Source organism: Gasterosteus aculeatus, chromosome 8 (assembly GCF_964276395.1).
Source record: "Gasterosteus aculeatus chromosome 8, fGasAcu3.hap1.1, whole genome shotgun sequence".
Taxonomy (NCBI): domain Eukaryota; kingdom Metazoa; phylum Chordata; class Actinopteri; order Perciformes; family Gasterosteidae; genus Gasterosteus; species Gasterosteus aculeatus.
The window spans coordinates 4,258,863-4,275,579 of NC_135695.1; the positions used below are offsets into that span (position 1 = coordinate 4,258,863).

The following is a 16,717-nucleotide window of genomic DNA, read 5'->3' on the forward strand; positions in this document are numbered from 1 at the left end:
AACACAATGCAAGAACACGTAAACAATAGCCACACAGAAACAAATGTTGTCATTTAAAGATTGGGATTTTTATTATACTAAATTGCATCTATAATATACAAACATTCACAATATATTGTACAATCACTTTGTGCTACTCCCTCGTAGAGGAGTGAACTGTAAGACAACAAGTTTACACTCGCCAAATAATTTGTCCATGGTATACACAGCATAAAAAATAAATGTATACTTAACACCATCATCATTTCTAAATCTATCATTTACATATTCACTTAAAAAATAATCATATGAAGACAATGTCAATATTATTGTATGTTTATTTGAATCAATATGAAGACACATGTGGAGTTACACACAGAACCGTGCGCTGTGGTAGCTATATCATCATTTGGCAGGATGTATATATATTTTTTCTATCTTCAATATGTAATATCTAATGCACAATTTTTTTCTTCTTGTCTTTCGTAAACACATATGCTCTGTGTCCCGGCTGACATGACATTATCAAAATATTCCGTCAAAGATACTGTACACAATCACAAAGAAACGTTACAACTCAACACGCAATAAATATCATGATAACCATATGCAACACAGGTAGGGCGCTAAAATCACACACGCACACATACACACACTCATGTAGGAAACACTGCAAACATGACTGTTACGTTGACTACACTTGCTTAATGGGAAGGAGAGAACCATGTGCTCTGCTCACATGTGTCCGTCACTAAAAAACACCCTCAGTACGACGCTGGATTTTGCCGCCCCGTACAAAAGCTGTAAGCCACCATGAAGCAGGGCTGCAGCTCTTATTTGGGGTCCGGGATCGAGTCTCTGGCAGTCTGGAGATGGGGATGGTGGTCATTGAGAGTCTCTTTGTGGTCATTGTGTGTCTCTGCGCTCATTGTAAGTCACTGCAGTTGTTCTGACAGTTTGTGTGGTCGGTTAGCATCTCTCTGCAGTTGTTTTTGTGTGAAGATGTTGAATTCCATTTTTTGGGGGAGAGGGAGGGCTAACAGTCATATCCGGCCCCAGCTGACCTCTTGGGCCGCGAGTCGCCTTCCCTGTTTGCAATACCCAATCAACTACGATAATAACAATATATCATTTTTCTTACTACATACTTTACAATGACACCCAATAACAACCCTACTGATCTAAATGAAGCCTGTTAGAACACACAACTTTATGCTGTGAAAAACACAAAGGAGCAGCCTGTTTTTGGACCCGACCTGCTCCTCCAATGATTGTGGCTGCAGCCCTGCCTGGGAGTTGTGCATTGTGGGTGTAGCCCTAAAGCGTCTTTCAAGCGACAAATAGCACTAGGCGAGGCCAGTAACAGCTAGTTAGACTATAGGCATATTGTATTAGAGGGAACTCACTGTTACAAGCTATCTGAGAAGCAGCCTCATCTGATGGGGTTTTTTTTCGGCAGGTGACTTGCGAGAGGTAAACTGAGCGTGAGCCGCTTTGGTGTGAGTTTCTCATCGTGTGCACCTTGAGCGGAGGGGCAGTGCTGTGATCACCTGCCATCTCCAACCAGAAGTGCACTCTCAACAAAATCTACTTTGCTGTCCTCCTATGGTTTGTGCATCTAATTTTCCAGATTTGCAAACGGTCTTGAAACTTGAGTCCGGTAACAACATTTCATCAATAACAACAGCTTATATCAATTGAATCAACGCAATCAGTGGATTGGCTCCCAAAGGTCAAGGTAATTCATAAAACTTACAGGTTTTCACCATACACCCGAACATTTTTATTAAGCTATTGGTGCTTAATAGATGTGTGTCATCTCAACCCTTCAAATATAGCCTAGCCATCCTCTGTCATCCTACAGCCTGTTCCACAATAGATCCATTGTTGGCTGGGACAATGATACAAATACCTCTAAAATACAATCATAGAACGTATTACCCTGTTAGCAACCACGCTAGCAACCACGCTAACAAGCATGCCAACCAGCGACCAACGATTGCTGCAAATATTCGCCATCCTCTAACACAGGACACAACATGCCGTTTCATTTTCCACTCTCATAACCTCCTATAGCTCCTCTATACCACGTGGTCAAACAAACCAAATTACATTTTGTTCAGAGTCCACTTCCCACTACTCTCCTCCAGCTATGAAAGGACCAACCTCAGATACTTGGGCACAGGCGGTAGGGGATTGGAACTTGCTATATAAATTGCGGTATGATTACTGACCGCTTACAAACATGGACTTAAGCAGAGAGAAGGTGATGGTAATGTTGCAATTTTTTTTTAACGTTTTTAATTTTTCTCTAGAGCTGCGGGGGGGGTGACAGCGGGAGGATGAACGGAGAGACGGACGGACAATCAGCAGCACTTCTGAGGCAACTGGGCGGGCTTGTCGGTCAGTCTGGTGGTCTTGGTGCCGGAGGCCGCAGGCACCTCCACGTCAACGCGCTCCGACATCTTCACACAGATGATGTCCACCAGGCGCTCGAAGACCTGCCGGACGTTGATATTCTCCTTGGCGCTCGCCTCAAAATACTCAAAGCCTGTGAGAGGAAACGAAGGGGGCAAATAGGGCAGAGTGAATACATGCAGACTCGTTCATGAGAAGGTAGTCGTGACAAAGCGTGTTTTCTTGGTGTGCACGTAGGTAGGTCGGTATTACTGCCAACTGGGAATAGTATTGTTACAACAGTTAATAGCCAAATAGACAAAGATGAAAATAATTTTACCGCAAAAAATGCTAAATCCTGTTTAGTGGTAGAGTGGTAAACATTGGTTACCATATGTTTGAAGGTGACACTGAAGCAGCACAGTTGCATTCTGGAAAGTTGTCTTCATGCTTTTGGGCCATATATTTTTTACGATAAAATGAAATCACTCCATCTGTAGTTGCTTACGAAATATTTTTTTTACTTAAGCAGACGCACATTACAAAAGGCATTTGTTGTCCTGGTCTGAAACATCTTCCTGAACGATGTGAAACACTTTGCAGTTGCAAACTCTTCGGCCGGCAGCAATGACATTGAATAAAAGTTTGTATAAGTAACCAAAATAGCTCCCAGCAGTGGAGCTAAAACCAGTATTATAACACCTTTTTGGCCCCTGGCAATACACTTATTATTTAGGTATTCCTCACTACACACACACCCCGGGGGAAGACATCTCTTTCACTGGCTTGAACAAGTCCAGCTCGTTCTCACAATACAGATGAACAATAGCCAAACCAAATGAGAGTTGAAACATTATTTGTTAATGTTTCAACTCTCATTGAAAGTTGAGACTAAAGTTAAATCATCCCCACTAAAAGTATGCTGAATTGGCTATTAGCAGTCCTTGCTTAGGAGTGTCTGAAATATTTTGCTTGAAAATATAACCAAAAAAGCATAAATTGTACCTTTGTGTTGCTAAGTAACTTATCATGAGCTAAAAACTCCCACCTCCGACATCTAAGCAATCTTACCCTAGAAACGTTGTGTTTCTATGCAGAGTAATACTTTAAAGAAGAACTGAGAGTGGGGAAAATAGATAGATAGATAGATAGATAGATACTTTATTGATCCCTCAAGAGGGAAATTTTGGTATCACAGCAGCATGTACAGGGAAGAAAATAGAATAAAAAGGTACACATTATACACAATACAATAAGATAGAAATATTAAATGATTAAATTAATTAGTATTAAAATACTTCATTAACCTCTCTCTTCCTTATCAGACTCCTGTTATATCAAAGTATTTAGTAACACCTAATTAGCAACATCTCACCTAACTGGTCGGCGAGGTGTTTTCCTTTCTCCGGAGGTACGATTCTCTCCTCGTCCATGTCGCACTTGTTGCCTACCATGATTACCTGGGCGTTGTCCCATGAGTACGTCTTAATCTGAGTTGCCCTGAAAGCACATTTTAAACCTTTATTTTTAGTATCAAACATATAGAAGCAGCATAAACACAAACTGAGCTTCCAGGGTAGTGTCGCACCAGTCCTGGACGGCGTTGAAGGACTCCTCATTGGTGATGTCATACATGAGGATAAAGCCCATGGCACCACGGTAGTAGGCCGTGGTGATGGTGCGGTAGCGCTCCTGTCCTGCCGTGTCCTGAAAAACCAAAAACAAACACACATTTTACTTTAAAAAAACATTTGCCACAAGCTCCCAAAGTGTCCCTTGCAGACCAGAATAGATAGACAAAGAACAATTACATTTCTTTGTGTCGGGCAAAGAGTGATGAGCGCGATAGTTCGCGGCAAAAAGGCCTGACCTTTAGAACTTGATGAATTTCTTGTGTATACATGGACATATTGTTGCAAATGTACAGCAACAAAAAATGGTTCTCCTCATTCCTTGAATGGGAATAATGCTTCTTCGGGCGCCGGGGGTCACCTATGGCACGTTTGCAAGGCCGCTTTTAAATGATTGTACTGCAGACTACTTTTATTGTCGTCACGGATGTCAAGAAGGTGTTATAGCATCTTACCATCCCAGATGCATCAATTATGCTACTTCTCTAGAAGTTACGCTGCAGTTCCAACAACAAAAAAGAAGCTCAAGCAATTTCCACACGTGAGGTCAAACACACTGAGCTGCTGTAGCGGGTTGTCAGATTCCTGATCAACTGAAGGATCTGTGTGTCCCACAGAGGCCGAGTTGTTGAAGCTGCGGTGTGCAGCAGTTGCTCTTATAGTCCATCACAACCTCCTTCTGTGCTGGAGTTGTGCAACCTTCGATCTGTGTCCGTGATCTGATTCTGAACCAGCCAATCTCAGACCACATGCCAACATACTAGGCATATGGGTATTATTTGCTATATTGTGGCTTTCAAAACCACTGCTGTTTGATTTTGGCAAATAGGATTTTAGGGAGACACAAGCTATGTCTTCATCATTTGGACCAAAATGTGCTATAAAACAGCTAGTGTAGCTGCGCCACAAACACCTTAAACATGAGTTTAACAGGCTGGTAAAAAAGAAATAAATTCTAAATACAAATTAAACACATACACGCTCTTGTTCCCACCTGAATAACACAGAGCAAGAGATGACGTTTTCACACTGACGCATTCAGAAGCGCCGTCTGCATTTACCACCTCCCTCCCATCACTTCGTAGCCCTTTCATGAGCCGACTCTACATCTCACTGACTGTCTTCATCTACTACTTTGAAAGAACTTCCAGTCAACGTCTGCAGTCAGCAGTCTTCATTTCCTCGTTGGTATATGGTGGTGCGTACATCATCAATATGTCCATACCTGCAGATGTTAACTGATGGTACGGCTGTAGCTGTTCTTATCTGTGGTAAATGAGCAATGCAAAGGGCTGTGTTGCTGTGTTGAGTTGCTTTGGGTGGCTCTGGGTACCAGTGAGATTGTGAAAAACAATGCCTGAATCCCGTTGAGTGACATAACTGCGAATTTAAGGGGTTTATAATGTTGTGAGACTTTTACGATAAAGATTTCCTCTTTTGTGGCGATGAAAGCCAGGTGGATAACTAGCAGGTATTTTACAAAGAGACCAGGATTGTGACCTTGCATGCATTTGATTGGCCAATGCAAAGCTTTGAAGAATTCCACCTTCGATTGTTAACAGTAAAATTTAAGTGAACAAAAGTATGAAGCTTTTATAAGATTAGAGTGGGAACGTTTATTTTGACGTATCTTTTTTTGTCCTGTATTGATGTTTCAATCCATCTTCCAGCAAATTGCTCTTGCAAGGACATTAAAGCTAATTAATTGATTGTGTACAAATTCTTGGGCAATAAAGCTGATTCCAATTGAATGCATTTTACAATTCCTGATTCAAGCAGAAAGGCTGAACTGTATCATCATCTAGTGCAGTGGTCCCCAACCTTTTTGACCAATATTTCGCGGGCCGGTCAAGAAAGTCCGGCAGAATAACGGGAGGGTAGTAGTCGTTGCGCTCTCTGTTCGCTGATGGACGAAACTGCCTGCACTGTAAGAGGACCATTGTAAACATGAAGAAAAACGCTTGGTGACGCTTGGGAAATATCTCAAGAGGGACGAGCGCACATAATTGGGAGAGAATCTGGTCAATTTTCAAAATATATTATTTGTTTCAGAAAAACAAAAACATATTCTTTCTGTGGTGCGGCCCGGTACTAAATGGCCCACGGACGGGTACCGGTCCGCGGGCCGGTGGTTGGGGACCACTGATCTAGTGTGATGGAGTAGACCTCCGTCGGAGCCTCAGCCTGGCTGCTCAGGCCTTTCCCAATGTTAGGTGATTGGAGCAACTGCAGCTAGAACGACACCGTACAGCTACTGGCGGTAGCTGTACGGTTTCACAGCCAGCCCGAGCAACTGCAACGAGAAGGCACGAGAAGTGCATGCATGATGTAAAGTGTCCCATCATCTCACCTGGCTTCAGTTTCTGCAGAGTATTTTCTAGAACTGACAGTGGATTATTACCACACCCACCAACTGTCTCTATTGATCAGAGACAATGCAATACTTAATGTGAGAGAACATAAAAATGGGAGTGCGCAGCACCCCAACAACAGCATAACGCTTCCAGTAAATCGGTTTTCAACACTGGGTACAAAGATAATACTATATTACATCTACAGATAATAAAAAACTTGATTAATTTAGCATGAAAAGAACAGTTTCAACTTCTTACAGGAATTGGATTTGGCATTGTCAATGATGACTTGATGAATAAAAAAAAAGGTTTTTGTTAAAAAACATCATGTTTACCCGTACCTGTTCAAATCTCTTCCCGCAGATACTACAGGCCTCGGGCTAGATCTGCTCTCTATCGTAACCTCTCCTCTCTCACCTATCCCACCCGCTCCACACATGTCCAGCATCTCGTCACAGGGGGCCTCTGGAACTGCCAGGCATGCTCGCTAGGAAGACTTCATCTCCGGCTTTGCTATCCAGCAGTCACTTGACTTGCTCGCTCTCACCGCGACCCGGATCACACCTGAGAACACATCCATCCCAGCAGATCTCTCATCCGCCTTTTCCTTCAGCCACACACCCAGGCCCACTGGTAGGGGTGGTGGCACAGGTCTACTCATTTCATCCAAATGGAGCTTTTCGCTCTACCCTCTTCCACCGTCCACCCCACTGTCTTTCGAATTCCATGCTGTAACAGTTACTCACCCGGTACAATTGAATATTATTGACCAGGCTCTTTGGGTCATTTCTTGGAAGAACTGGACATTCTCCTGTCCAATGTCCCTGAAAATGTCCCTCCGCTCATCCTCCTGGGTGACTTCAACATCCAGACAGCGAAGTCATCTGACCTCCTACGAGGTACCCCAGTCCCTCTCCTCCTACTCACAAAGCCGGCAATCACCTTGACTACATCTTCACTAGAAACTGCTCTACAACTAACCTCTCTGTAACTCCACTTCATGTGTCTGACCACCTCTTCATCTCTTACTCTCTATAACTAACCACCCCATCAACTGACTCTGTACCTGTTCGTCTCAATATTCGCTCCCCCTCTCCCTCCTCCCTGGCATCCTCTGTTCTATCAGCTCTCCCTTCTACTGACTCCTTCTCACTCTTGCATCCAAACGCTGCTGCTAAAACTCCTCCCAACTCTTTCCTCCTCTCTAGACTCTCTCTGCCCTCTTACGACCCAACGGACTGGCAAATCCCCTCGGGCTCTGTGGCTGTCTCAACCGGTGCGTGCCATGAGAGCCACCATGCGTAAATATAAACAACCTGCTGACCTGCTTGTGTTTCAATCTCTTCTCTCCTCTTTTTCTGCTTCTATCTCTGCTGCCAAAAGCTCTTTCTACCAATCCAGAATTGAATCTTCATTTTCTAACCCCAAAAAACTCTTTTCTATCTTCTTCGACCTCCTCGAACCCCCTAGTCCTCCTCCACCATTCTTCTGGGTGACTTTGTCAACTACTTTACCAAGAAAATAGCTGACATACGCTCCTCTTTCTCAAACCCACCTCCTACTTCTTGTGTCCCACTGACTTCACCTCACTTTCCTCTTTCATTCCCCTCTCTCCTAACCAAAATCTTACCCAAGTAACCTCTGCCCGTCCGACCACCTGCCCTCTTGACCCCATTCCATCACATCTTCTACAATCTATTGCTCCTGACCTTCTTCCTTTCCTCAACTATCTCATCAACAATGCTCTGTTATCTGGCTGTTTTCCCAATTCTCTGAAGGAGCCACGAGTCAACCCTCTCCTGAAGAAACCTACCCTCAACCCTTCTGAAGAAAACAACTACAGACCGGTCTCTCTTCTTCCCTTTTTGTCCAAAACTCTTGAAGGTGCGATCTTTAACCAACTCTCCTCATATCTCCACTGTAACAACCTCCTTGACCCCCACCAGTCAGGTTTCAAGGCAGGCCACTCCACAGAGACTGCTCTCCTTGCTGTCTTAGAGCAACTCCACACTGCTAGAGCCACCTCTCTCTCCTCTGTCCTCATCCTTCTGGACCTCTCTGCTGCATTTGACACAGTCAACCACCAGATCCTTATTTCCTCCCTTCAGGAACTTGGTGTCTCAGGCTCTGCTCTCTCCCTTCTCTCGTCGTACCTCGATGGCCGCACCTACCGGGTAACCTGGCGAGGATCTGTGTCGCAACCTTGTCCTCTTAAAACTGGAGTTCCTCAGGGTTCCGTCCTGGGTCCCCTCCTCTTTCGCTCTACACCAACTCTCTCGGCGCTGTCATTCGCTCCCATGGCTTCGCCTACCACAGCTATGCCGATGACACTGTTAGGGTTCGGAAAGCTCTCGAGGGAGGCCTCACTCCTTTGTTCTCGTCCCGGCCGGAAACGAGGACACGAATGAGTCAATTTGTTTAAATTCAAAAATCCAAAAGTATTTAATAACTAAACAACGTTATAAGGAATGCAATTACAAAGTGAAATACTAAGCGAACAGTAAAATATTTCGCAAAATAGAGAATCCTCTGAGCAAGTCTAAAGCGACTTATCAAAGCGGCTGCAGGAGAATTCTTCCAGTCTTTTCCCCGCTTTGGTCCTTTGAAAACTCTTGAGGTGTGTCTTCCTTGGTGCATTTGAATGTCATTGGCTTCTTCTTCAAAGGGTCACCTCCTGGACTGTCCCCTTCACGTCGAGGTGTGAAGCTGCAGCTGTAACCTGAAACCTCACTGTACCATCTGTCCCTCACATTCCAATGCATTCAATGTAGATACAGTTGGCTTCATGCCTCAATGAGTGAATTTAACAAAGCATACATCGTTTAAGTCTTCATCTTTTAACTAGTACACCTTCATTACAACAACCCATCATTAATGATCACCGTCCATCACACTTCATCATAAGATCTAAGACAGTTCATGTGGTTCAATTTTCAAGACATTTGCCTCAGTCGGCTGCCTTACATTAAGTTGTTCATTTATTACCTGACAGGAGAAAAAACTCCCAAAAAACCCTCTTTGGGGATAAAATTGGGAGAAATCCATAAAGGGCAGCAATTGGCATCCGTCCCCAGGTTTTAACATCACATTGTGACAGAATGTTAATGTGTACAGTGTTTATACAATTTAAATGGCTATGAATTGTGTTTGATTGAAATTGCATTCACTTCATCTAATATGTTAATGTAATACCTAATATCTAACATCACACCAACTATAATTCTAACACTAAACATTATTACACGTACTATAATTTCCTGACTAGGGGTGCACTTCTGGCTTAAATCCCTAACAACACCCAACTAATTCTCTCCTTCCCTCCCTCGGACACCGAGGTGGCGGAGCGGATCTCTGCCTGTCTGACTGACATCTCTCAGTGGATGTCCGCCCACCATCTGAAAATCAACCCCGACAAGACTGAACTACTTTTCCTTCCGGGAAAAGATTCTCCGACCCAGGACCTGACGGTCAACTTTGGCAACTCCGTGCTAACGCCCAATTTAACCGCTAGGAACCTCGGCATCACACTTGACAGCCAACTCTCCCTGACTCCCAACATCACTGCGACAACACGATCCTGTAGATACACGCTCTACAACATCAGGAGAATACGTCCCCTTCTCACTCAGAAGGCAGCGCAGGTACTGATTCAGGCTCTAGTCATCTCCCGCCTGGACTACTGCAACTCCCTCCTGGCAGGTCGCCTCGCTACCGCCATTCGACCTCTGCAGCTCATCCGTAATGCAGCAGCTCGACTGGTCTTCAACCTTCCCGAAATTCTCCAACACTACTCCACTCCTCCGCTCTCTTCACTGGCTACCGGTGGCCGCCCGCATCCAGTTCAAAACATTGGTGCTCACGTACCATGCTGTGAATGGATCGGGTCCAGCTTACATCCAGGACATGGTGAAACCCTACATCCCGACCCGAACTCTCCGCGCCGATCTGCAAAACTGCTTGTCCCTCCCTCACTGAGAGCAAAACACTCGACTAGATCACAACTCTTTGCTGTCCTTGCTCCGAAATGGTGGAACGAGCTCTCTGAAGACATCAGGACCCCAGAGATCTATCACATCTTCCGCCGCAAACTAAAGACACACCTCTTCAGACTCTACCTCGACTAAAGACTAACAAATTGTAGGACTTAAATTGTACTTATAACGCCACTCATCTACAGCAAATTGTAAATTAGCATATTTGAGGAAATTGCACTTTCCTGTTTCTTGCTCCTCTGAGTTTGTATCCCTATGGTTGAATGCACTTATTGTAAGTCACTTTGGATAAAAGCACCAGCTAAATGTCATGTAATTTAATGTAATGAAAAGCAGAAAATCTGGTTGTTTGAGATGTAACCAATGATAAATTAAAACCATCAGGGCTACATGGCTTTGGCTTTTGTGCAGCCACTCCGTTACGAAGACCGTCTTGGCCTTTAGAGTGTGACAATCTCAAAGGAACCAAACATGTTCATCCCCTCTAAAGAATCTGCACCGCCTAATCATCTGCTGATCACTGCTCTACTGAAACAAGTCAGCTGATCAATGAGTCAGCTCAATGTGACTTTCACATCTGTGCAAAACAACAGCATCCCCCACCATCTCGTCCTCCTACCACAACAGCTGTTTTCTGCTAAATTTAGCTTTTGTGATATACTTCCTATGCGGTTGTTCAAGCATCTCTGGTTTTCTCTTTCCTTCGCTTTGTGTGGGATATGCCGACTGCTTATTTGCATTGAATGAATTCAAATATGATGCAGAGCATGATTGTGTGTGTGTGTGTGTGTGTGTGTGTGTGTGTGTGTGTGTGTGTGTGTGTGTGTGTGTGTGTGTGTGTGGCAACATGAAAAAAACACCAACCCGGAAGAGAAGCTCAGACCCCAGATCCACTCTGGCTTTGCATTGTGTTGCTTTGCTTGCTGTGTGTGTGTTGGGGCTATTTTCAGCTTTCAGTCTGAATTAATTGGCTCTGATTAGCTCCAATCATGGCTCTTTCCCTCCACCTCCCAAACACACACACACACACACACACACACATACGAACCCCCCTTCCTCCACACTCCTGTGTCCCCTGCCAGGTCTCAACCTCTTCACCCCAAGAGGTCTCTTTAATTGCCAAGACATCAATGTTAGTCTGTGCGCACATGTATGTATGTCTGTGTGTGTGTGTGGGGGGGGGCTGTGTGTGTGTATGGGTGTTTGTGTGTGTGTGTGTGTGTGTGTGTGTGTGTGCGTGCTTGCACATGTGTGTGAATCAGTGAGAGTGAGTGAGCATGAAGAGCTGCTGCCATGGCAACAACATCACACCGATAATACAAGCTGGAGAGAGCGAGAAGTCTTTGTATCTGTTCCTTTTTTTTTAAATTCTCCTCCCAGCAGCTTGTTGAACACCAAATCCCCCCCCCCCCACCCGTCACTCAGTATGTACAGTTTAACATATAATGATGTTACAATCGACTGCATCATACGTTAGTGCTGTGTATTATGTGATGACATGTTACATGTATGTTATATCTATCTATGCTCTAAATCGACAGACAGATATATGATTGAATTAAATATTATACATATGATCTATCCACCCTCACCCAGATCTGCAGTTTGATCCTCTTGTCGTTGCGATACACCGTCTTCACTTTGAAGTCGATGCCCACGGTGCTGACGAAAGAGTTGCTGAAGGAGTCGTCGGCGTAGCGGAACAGGAAGGAGGTTTTCCCCACGCTGCTGTTGCCGATGATCAGGAGCTTGAACATGTAGTCAAAGTTCTGGTCGGAGCCGTCCCGCTGGCCGAAACGCTGGTCTGCCTTTGCCATCTGGAGGTTTGAGGAGTTTGAAGGGATGAAACACAATCGGCATCATGAAATTCAGACATATCTCTTAGGAACCTAAAATATACAGGACCAGTTAATGGTTTATTTGTATTTCTCGAATGAGGCCTGCTACGGAGCTCTGTGTCCCTCTGGGCAGCCGAGCGCCTCGTATTTGCTACCCTGGTTAGGCTGCTGTTGGTCTTGCTTAATCCAAATGCAGGAAACAGCGGCAGTCTAGTATTTATATATTACATTTGTTTTTGTTTGACTCATGAACCTATAAGTTTCCCTGAAATCCCCCATCAAGTCTGAAACCAAACCCCTGTAATGTAAACACCTCTCGTTGTCAAGTATCACAGAGGACAACAATGACCTACTTTAACGACAATGATGTTTCATACGGGAACCCGGACAACCACAAAAACCTGTGCTTTAAATCCACTTTGGGCTTGTAATGACACTGGTGTCGAAGGCAGTTAACCGTTGAACACGAATCTTCCATAGTAGAAAAACAACCGACCACGAGCTGTAAAGAAACCCAATGAATGAGCCGAAAAACTGCACAAAAGCAGCTCCTCCTTGTTCAATGGAACGCAGACATTTCTGACAACAAAGTACTAGTAATCAGCCTGAATTCATTTGATGGAAGATAAGTGACTTTCTGCAGCAGTCAACAGTCATTTTGGAGATTATTTTTGCCCGTTTCTTCAATCACATCTTCTCTAGCAGTTGTCACTCTGGTGCTTTCACTTTCTATCCAATGGACACCAAATAATACTATTTTCTTATATTTATTTTAAGGTCATAAAACAGTTTTAATGTAGGAAATTATCCTCGAGGTGATTTATGATTTCTAATATGGTTTATTCTTAATATTTGCCAGCGGTGCCTCTGTGCGAAATGTCCCACAGCTGCACTGCAGGTGGGCCTCTGGCAGCTAGCGGCCCACCACAGACGGACCCAGATGTGGTTTTGCTGTCCTATTTATTTACCTTGACGTCTTTTTCTGCATTGACTCGTTTCACTTTTAATACGTAGAGTGCATTTTCCTGGCGGTTCTTCAAATGTTTCACTTAATGGTGCATATCTATTTCCGTTTCGACATGGCCACGGCTCGCAGCTAACGGTGCTAAAAGCTTTGGGCGGTGTGGGGGGGGGCGGAGCCATTCACTTGCAGGATGGGGCTATGACAGCTGTATGAGCAGTGTGTGCACAGCGGCAACCATTAGCTGGCAACTCTCACATTCACTACCAACATGGCTCGGCTATGTAAAGAAAGCACAGAGGAGCTAAAACAAGGGCACACATGATGCAGAAGTCCTTCTATTTTTACATATAAAGGAACTGAATACCTGCGCCCTCGCTGCACATCATTGGCTTTCAATATTACTATCGGTCCACCACTCTTGAGGTACTTTATTACAAGGATGCAAATTCTGACAAAAAGGCAAAGCCTTCAGCTTTCAAAGTGTAAAACATTAATCCATTTGTTTGCACGGTCTAACAAGTGCAATGCATTTTCTTGCTTCTCCGCCTGCCAACATATCTAGTAAAATGTCCCGAGTTTCACTTGCTTTGCCAAAAATGTAACACACTCTGAACAGCTCAATGTTTGAGAAACTCACATACATGCTTCCATTGTGTAAACAGTATTCAAAGAGATTGTGCCGATGGTATTCATCAACAGGCAACTGTATTCAAGCTGCTGACAATCCACTTCTCATATAATAATTCAACTTAAGTCTAAAATACCTCAACAGTTGCATTGGCCTTGATTTTTGTGAAGAATCAGGTCAAGATGTGTATGTGTTCTTGCTGATGAGAATGTTCCATGTAACTGTGAAAGCAGTATAGATCATATGGTAAAGTAAAGGACCACAGGGCCACTGTACATTCCAGTATAAAACCTACTTCAGCAGATGAAGACATCACCACAAGGCCAGCAGATGCTAAACTCGCTTCAGAAGGACATTCTACACCTGTACGATTATCATGGAATGTCATAGAAACATAGTGTTTTGTTGTGTATCAATAGTCTACAGTGTGATCGATATTTGGCACCTATGATAAGCGTTATTATAAGATATTCGATTATTTACACCACTAAATGAAACAAACCCCGTAATTTACAAGAACATTAGCGAACAAGGAAATAATGGATCTCCGCTGATCGTCGTCCATGGGTCCGTATCAGTCATCAGGCCTGTGCGTGTGTGTTTAAACTGATTGTCTCTTACCTCTGCAGGGCGGATCTGATGCTCTCTCTCTGCTCTGCACCTGACGGAGGCAGCTCGCTCCCCCCAAAATACCACAATAATGACGATAAAACCAACAGACGTATCCTAATCAGCAGCAACGGGAGCGCGTCCGATCTGACCCGACGAGCGCGTTTGCAGGGGATCAGGAGCACAGGCTGCGTCGTGCGCAATCAACAGTGGATTCTCTTTTTTTCTTGCAGAAAAGAGGCGATTGCCTGGAAAACGTCTCCTTTGAGCGCTGCGAGCTTTTACGCGCGGCTCGACGCTGACATCCTGCGTTAGTTCGAGGTGGAGCGAAGCGATGCAGGAGTGTTCGCAAAGGCGTCTGCTGGCAGTCACCTCCTCCTCCTATAAATAACCGGCGTCTATGTGAATGAAATGTGCTTCTTTTTTGCTCTCTTCGGGCCGTTCACAGGCAACTCCTCCGCCCTATCACACGGCAGATTGGAGCAGACGCGCAAACGGCGGGAGCGGCGGTCATTTGCGTCCTATGACTCATAACTGAGGCTGTGAGGCGTGTAATTGCTTCGGCATTCATAAACAGAGATATCGGACTGGAGTAAGGTTTCTTCCCTCACTGTAACAAATTGCTGTAAATGTACACTGCATTTCTAACGGTATCTTACAGTATGTCATAATAACTGTAACATACAGTTAAATTTCCATCCCTTGCTTCTAAATTAACGGCGTATGTCATGAATAAACAGTTAAAGCTGTCAATTTACGATAACAGCAGACTACCGTCATTCAACTGCATGTTACATATATTTTATGAAGTGGTGGAAATACACATACAAGTGCAGTGAATCACAATCCATCGACATCTGTTGTGGGTTAATGTATGGAAGCCCACGTCAGCCACTGAAAAACAGGTCCTGTAAGTCATCATAATGAGATAGTGTCTCATGATTCATCAGGTTAGGTGTCTTGCTCAGGGACACTTCGACTTGGCACAGGGAGCAGCCAGGATTCGGACCGCCAACCTTGCGCTGCACAGCACACCCTCCCTATCCCACGCGCCGCCTTCACTGTCATTTTAGTGGTGGGACTGTAAAGATTATAAATGTTTGTATTATTCAAAGTGTTCATTGCCTAAAAGTCATTTGAGTGTCAATCGTGACCGAATTAATTTTGGTTTGTTTTGCAGGGGCTCTGGATTAAGGACGCCAGCCGTTTGCTGCGGTGAATTGAAAGTGTTCCACAGCGTATTGTTGCAGTTAGTTTACCTTGTTCCTAATCATTTTATGATTCATTTTTTTATTATTTTATACATGCGGCATATTTTATGTTTTCTTTGTTACAAAGGCCTAACATTTTTGTCTTAAAGGCATCTAAAAAACTCCAACCATATGACCGAAATTAGTTTGGTTGTCGTTCTTTAATTTGTGGGGAATTAAATACAAAAGTATACGGTTATAAGTAAACGGTAACATTCTGGTATTTATAACACAAGAACAGTAATCGTATGTTAACAAACCGTAATGTTTACCTCTTCATAGCTCTCTACTAATCTAAAGGTTGAAGTCGCTATTAATTGCTGACTATTTTTACGGTTTCCACATAAAAACAGCGTCCTAAATATATAGACTTGCTGCTTTCCCGCTTCTGAGGTTTGAAATGCATATTGCGATGATGTCACAGGCCTTTATGTGATTTGTGACAGTTTTCTCAGTATTTAAGAAGAAATTCAAACAACTACTTGATAAATGGGAAAAAGAAATATGAGATGAATCCTTGATAGAAAACAATCAAAAACAAGCTTCATTCAGGCCTGAATGATCTCACCACATCTCTGACTGTTCCTTTCAATGTTGTATTCACACCCAAATGCATTAGTTAACTAGTCACACTTTTTGACAAAGTTGACAAAATGACATTCTTGAAAATGCTGATGACCTTTGATCTTATTAATAATCACATCAGAGAAAGACAAACCCTAGTTACCATGGGAATAACGTTACTAGTCAGGTAAAGCCACACAGCTGCTGTTCTAGTTAGTCATTCACATAAAAGGATTTAGATATTATAACAACGAAGAAATCACTGCACTTTACCATTCACTAACTACGCTTTATTTTCGAGTCTGTCGACCCCAGAAAATAGGTAATAATAGGTAATAATAAGTTTTGTCAAAACTTCCTCTGCACCGTTCTGAATCATTGTGTTCAGGTTATTGCTTTTCATCAACAAGCCCTCGTGTTGTCATGCAGGCAATATAAGGGTTGAACGTTTGCTGTAGAAATGTTACAGAAAAACAGACGATTGTTCATAGGGATCAAACAGGCATTTTGA

General features: G+C 43.7%; 1 protein-coding gene and 1 long non-coding RNA gene across 2 annotated transcripts in view; one reads left to right on the top strand and one right to left on the bottom strand.

Annotated features, from left to right (window-relative positions):
- Window positions 1–15,780, top strand: part of LOC144411363 (uncharacterized) — a 244,779-nt gene extending 228,999 nt beyond the window's left edge. The window contains exon 2 of the long non-coding RNA XR_013468513.1: window positions 15,573–15,780. This is a non-coding gene — a long non-coding RNA (uncharacterized LOC144411363). The remainder of the gene's footprint in view (window positions 1–15,572) is intronic.
- rab3b (RAB3B, member RAS oncogene family) lies at window positions 47–14,869 on the bottom strand. Its single transcript, XM_040185368.2, has 5 exons — window positions 14,405–14,869; window positions 11,946–12,170; window positions 3,965–4,083; window positions 3,752–3,876; window positions 47–2,530 (listed from the first exon to the last, which is right to left on the bottom strand). The coding sequence occupies exons 2-5, from the start codon at window positions 12,168–12,170 to the stop codon at window positions 2,346–2,348; spliced, it is 654 nt and encodes a 217-aa protein (XP_040041302.2). The 5' UTR covers window positions 14,405–14,869; the 3' UTR covers window positions 47–2,345.
- Window positions 15,781–16,717: the final 937 nt, after the last annotated feature.